The sequence below is a fragment of the Callorhinus ursinus genome, unplaced genomic scaffold (assembly GCF_003265705.2).
Source record: "Callorhinus ursinus isolate GAN/ISIS: 27379988/994484 unplaced genomic scaffold, GSC_fseal_2.0 scaffold3, whole genome shotgun sequence".
Classification (NCBI taxonomy): Eukaryota; Metazoa; Chordata; class Mammalia; order Carnivora; family Otariidae; genus Callorhinus; species Callorhinus ursinus.
This window is the reverse complement of record NW_027397065.1, coordinates 1,267,766-1,273,765: the sequence shown is the minus strand read 5'-3', so window position 1 is coordinate 1,273,765 and position 6,000 is coordinate 1,267,766. Positions and strand designations below refer to the sequence as shown.

General features: G+C 40.3%; 1 protein-coding gene across 3 annotated transcripts in view; it reads right to left on the bottom strand.

Annotated features, from left to right (window-relative positions):
- Positions 1-1,676: 1,676 nt before the first annotated feature.
- The window catches only part of LOC112819899 (V-type proton ATPase subunit S1-like protein), a 44,146-nt gene continuing 39,822 nt past the window's right edge, over positions 1,677-6,000 (bottom strand). For all 3 annotated transcript variants that reach the window (XM_073887564.1, XM_073887562.1, XM_025866726.2), the window contains one exon: positions 1,677-4,504. In XM_073887564.1, coding sequence (XP_073743665.1) covers positions 4,202-4,504 — 303 coding nt within the window. In that variant the 3' untranslated portion in view covers positions 1,677-4,201. The remainder of the gene's footprint in view (positions 4,505-6,000) is intronic.

The following is a 6,000-nucleotide window of genomic DNA, read 5'->3' as shown; positions in this document are numbered from 1 at the left end:
TATTTTTCATCTGAACTATTCCAATAATCTCCTAAATGGAGTATCTGTCCCTATTCTACTCACACTTATCTGCTATGCAATCCCCTTTCTTCAAATCCTCCAAAATCTCCTCAGGAATGTCTCCATTACCTCAAGTCAAGATTCTAAGTCTTTAGTTGAGTACGATGACCTGTTCCCTCAATTATTTCCAGCTTAATCTTTTGCTCCTTTAAATACATTATATGTGACTGCCCATAGACATGTATTCATAGTTCTCGCATGGTAAAGTCCAGTCTTTGCATATGTGTTTGCATCTGCCATATTTGTCCTTCTCCATATTACCTGCCCAGTCAACTTCTATTCATATCAAATATCACTTTCATTGCCATATTGTTCCAGACCTCCCAGGAAGACAGACATCTCTTAGGCTATGCTCCTGAAGCACTAACAATTATAGGGCTATAATCACATACCTGTTGGGTTAATAATAAAGGTATGCATGGGACTAGCATTAAGGTCTTTACCTGAAGATCAGAACATACCAGAAGTGATACAAAAAAGAAAGATACCTAATGGATAAGCATAAAATCATTCATGATAATGCTCAACATTAAATATGAAGACCAAAGACCCCTTTTTAGGAGGTCTCCTCTTCAGTCGAGAGCTCTCTTGTTATCAACAGACTCAGCTCTGGGAATCCACCATGATGGTTCAAACAAGGTCTTTTTATACAAGGACTAGATTTTATTAAGATTATGATTATTCAAATGAATGCGAGTTCTTTAGTGGACTGCCCTGATACATCTGTCATAGATTACTTTACCATTAACAAACATGATCTAATCTGATTAACATTCCTGCCCTACAGCCCCTTAACATTGTGATGCTGCTATCTCCAGGATCCCGGCATTCCCACTGAGATTAAGGAATCAAGGATAGCATCTCCTGCCTTCATCGATAGCCTACAGAGGACAGCAACTAGAGCACTTTCCAAAAATGCTGATGCTATGTTCCCAATGTATTTTTCAGCTCAGTGCTATGACAATAAGTGTCCTCTGGGGCCTTCACAGAGGAAAATAGTTTTGGGGATGGAGGGCAGGACATGCATAATAAATCCATTTCTATATCTCAATTCTCTAAGTTGTTAAATTTATTTTCTTCCTCTATATTATACCAATGAATTTCTGGTCTCTTTCATTTAGGGCATGTCACTCTTGAGGCCACATCTTAATCAACTGAGTAAATGGTTAGAAATACTGTCAGCTGCTCAAACCAGAATATTTTTTTATTTTTTACTGTTATGTTAATCACCATACATTACATCATTAGTTTTTGATGTAGTGTTCCATGATTCATTGTTTGTGCATAACACACAGTGCTTCATGCAGAACATGCCCTCTTTAATACCCATCACCAGGCTAACCCATCCCCCCACCCCCTCCCCTCTAGAACCCTCTCAGTTTGTTTTTCAGAGTCCATAGTCTCTCATGGTTCGTCTCCCCCTCCGACTTACTCCCCTTCATTCTTCCCCTCCTGCTATCTTCTTCTTTTTTTTTCTTAACATATATTGCATTATTGTTTCAGAGGTACAGATCTGTGATTCAACAGTCTTGCACAATTCACAGCGCTCACATAGCACATACCCTCCCCAATGTCTTTCACCCAGACGCCCCATCCCTCCCACCCCTCCACCACTCCAGCAACCCTCAGTTTGTTTCCTGAGATTAAGAATTCTTCATATCAGTGAGGTCATATGATACATATGTTTCTTTGATTGACTTATTTCACTCAGCATAACACCCTCCAGTTCCATCCACGTCGTTGCAAATTCAAACCAGAATATTTAACCCAAAATCTGGTAAGAGAACCTATTAAAAAAATTCAGCCCAATCTAAAATTATACACTTCCCTCTCTGAGCTAGCACCTCCAGAATCCATTCTCCCACATATTCCTCCATCTTTTGTTGCATAAATTAGCAAAACCTTCCCATTTTTATTCTCCCATATTTGACTTTGCAATTGGTTCCCTGGGATATGCTAGAGTGTGATTCCAATTGTCTAGAGACATTGAGGAAAATCGGCACCCCCTGGCAAGGTAACTATCTTTGGTGAGGTCAGAATAGCTTCACCTCACATGGCTGCTTCTGCTAGCAAGAAAAACTTAGTGGAGTTTATGGGTTCAATATCCATAAAGTTGTTTAATTATCCCCAAGTTACCATTCTTATTTCAAGTTTCTTCTTTTTTGTAAAAATCAGTTCCCTCATATTCATTAAGAGATCTGGCAAGGCTGTGAATTCCAGCTACAACGTATTTTACCAACTTACAGGATCAGACCTATGTGTCTGATTTGCAACTATGCCAGCTCCTTGATAAGAGCTATAGATCAGTCACAGAAACTCCCTGGGTTTTTGTTTTTGTTTTTGTTTTATTTTTTACCATGACTTGAGCTGTGAATTTTAAATCTTAAGCTATTATTTTCTTTCTGTAAGCCCTCTAGCACAGTTAGAAAGAACCAGTTTACCTTACAGGGTCTCACCCTGTAGGACAATCACCATACCTGCATGGTCTTACCATATCTAGGATGACTATATATCCCAGTTTGGCATCCTTCTGCTTATGTCTGTTATCTTGGAATTGTAAATGACGTTTTCTCTTTCAAAAGTGTCCCAGTTGGACTGTAAGTTATGTTTATCCTTCAAGTACCTATAGCCTACCACAACCACCACTGATACCACCAATGGATACTCAAAACAACCACAATGAAAATTTCATTATGGAATGATGTGAACTATCTGTTTCCCACTCTCTAATGCTAAGAGTCCTCCTTGGTTTTAGGCTAAACAGGGCCAAAAAATCAATACTAGATTCCCAAATTCTTCAGGGTGTATTCCCTATAACCATCTTTGGTACAAATAGGTACATGAATCAAGATTCTTAGTTACAGAATACAGAATCTACGCCAGGTATTAAAAAAAAATTCACTATAGAGTATTAAGAGGTTACAGAATTCTGAGAGGGTTGGAACCAAACCTATACTCACAGCCAAGAGTAATGCAGCCAAAGAAATGTCCAACATAAGACTGTTTTATCAGAAACCCAAATCATTGTCATTCACACTTGGCATCAAAGTTGGTACTAGACTGTAAACTTATTACCACAGCTGCCCAAGAGATTCAATTTCTCTATGCATGATCCTCTACCCCACATTGTTCCCATCTGCTTTCTAAGTTTTGTGCAAGTCATGTATGGAACCCTAGTTCATGTGTGGAAACCTAGTTAGGGAAATACAATGTACTTTTACACATAAGCTCTCTTTAACACACAAGGCATATTAGAGACGCTCTGGTGAAAATTCAGGGAAAGCCAATCTTCAGTATCTGTCAAGAACTGGAAAAGACTATGGAGAAATCCATATGTAAGAAGAGCAGTGGTGGGTGCAGAATTTCTATTAAAGAAGAGTTTAAGGGACACAATCTCACTGGAAGGGGGTTTAGGAGATTTGCCGTGAAGCTGTGTTTGCATAGCAAGCACACTGTTCTTAGCTCAGTTGCTTATTTCAAGTAGCACCTAGGAGAGTTAATGGATGTCTAATCAGACAAATGAAACAAGCCTTGGCACCACAACCAGATGGAAAAGGTAAGAAACTACAAGACTGTTACCCTCTTTCACAAACTGAACTGGGGTGCCTCTGAACAGCAAAGTAAATGACAAGAAAGCCCTTGAATAAATTGTTCTATCATATTGACAAGTGTCTTCCCTAAATAGCTCTGGGAAAGAGACTACTTTTTAAAACAAAACTGGGATATAATTTCTAAAAATGCAAACTTACAAAATACTTTAAATTCTGAACTTCCAGATAACCTTGGAATTATTGTTTCTATATTATCACATCTGAACTGGCACAAGCAAGGAGGACCAAATATGTTTTCCCCTCTCTTAATGGCATCAATGGTTTTTTCTGTCTTCCTAACTTGAAATATCCCTTTGCTTTCCAAGTAGTTTTAGGGCAACAATCATATTTACCTCTGTGGGGTTCCTGGGACTTTTTCATTGCCTCAAATCTCTCTAAGTAGGCCAGTGGATGCTCCAAAATGTATTTTTTGCATGTATTTTTTTTAAGCCTTGAGGTGAACACTTTATATCAGAAGTCAAAGAGGACAGACAGAAATAACTCTTTTCAGAGCCCACTGCGGACTTCGTGAGGAAGAGGGGCCTGCGCTATTACACATAAATTTTGCAGATCTGTTGGCTTCTCAGTTCATAGCACTCGACTCCCTGGCTCCTCAGCAGCTCCTTCTCTTCTGCTGCATCTTGAGCTTTCAACTGGGGGAAGTGGGCCGGAGAGGTGATGAAATCATAGTGCCGCTCCAGATACCGCAGGTAGATGAGCATGTGCAGAGCATAGGCCAACACCAGCAGCAGGATCAGGGACATGGCCAGGCCAATCAGAATGGCTGGTGTGAAGGAGGAGGCACAGTCTCGGGGCTTGGCAAACTGCCTCCTCTTGATGGTGAAGCCTTGGATCTGTCAGGACAAAAAGCTGAATTGACATACTCTTTCTCTCCTAAGATCTACCTCTAGTTGGGCTGAGGGTTCTGGACTCCTAGTTAACCAAATTTAAGATACTGGGGCCGTACTTACTGACTAATTTGAACACATGATCTAACAAATGTAAATGTGTTTATGGGGACAATGAAACAATTTTAAATCAAGACTGACCCAGAGTAACTACTCTAAATAAGAGCAATCATTTGTAGAAGGCAGCTCCCACACTTAGTTGGCTTTTAGAACAGAATCCTATACAACATCACCTTGGTCACCTAGTTAGTTTCAAAGGGGTACATCAGAAAACTGAATTATCCATTAGTGCTTTAAGTGAGAACTCATTTTTATGACTTAAGTGGGTGCTTTGCCATTTTTTCATGCTAAAATGCCTGTAGCCATAGAGTTTAGAGGCCTTGCCCACCCAATTGTCTGTGCACTAGACTGAATCCAAAACAGCTCCGAAAGGAGACTCTTGGCCTGGCTTCTGGGATCCTTGGCCCACTCCTCTATGAAGAGGCAAAGTGGTCTTCTCTTCAAACTAGTGCCTGAAGAGTCAAGCTCTTGATAAAATGACAAAAGATGGCCTCATTCAATGCCACAACTCCAGCCAAAGGCAATGTCCTCACATTGACTGTTATTTAATTCTTAAGACTTGGTTGAGAACAGTGTCTGTGGAGAATGCCTGAAGGACATCTTTCCATCCATTTTCTGGACTACTGGTTATAAACACACTGTATCTAGCCCACAGGTGAGTTTTGTTAGGCCCAGAGTTCTGAACATCCTGAGAATTTCCTATTAAAATCCAGACTTCTAGCTTCCATTGAAAAATTGAAGATCCAGCAACACTGAGGCTGCATTCCTAAGAATGCTTTTTGCTTCCTAAGAAGCAAAAATTAAATTAACTGGAGTTGAATAAACGTACTCTTTGTGATGCTGCTACACTTTACTGGTATCCAGATGGCCCACCAAGGGCATCTCAGTTTGCCATGCTTGGGGCATCACGCTATACTTTATTCTTTTTTTTTTTTTTTTTTTTTTACGCTATACTTTATTCTTAAATCAGATGGGCAAAGCCACCTATGTGGAATGCAGCCTTTTGTATACATACCTGAATCACTATCACCACCACCTCTTGCGTGGACTGAGCTTGCATTCCACCATCTGCTTACATCAATGGTGTTTTAACAAGGCCCACCATGACATCCACTGCTGTGTTCACTGTAAGGCTGTTGTCACAGATGTTAGCACATGCTGCACCATACGAGTGATGGATGTGCTCCCCACAAGCACGCTTCCAATAGTCTTATGAACCCCAAGAACGTGTAACTGAGCGATTCTTTCTTATACTGGATGCTCCAAAGCTTCAGGGCCAAATCACTGTGCCACTTCCAGCCAGATCAGACAGATGGTCTTGTGGTTTTGTGTACCAACCTCGCTAGTGGCTCTAATTGATCTGTTCTTCCTTTGTTTTTCTT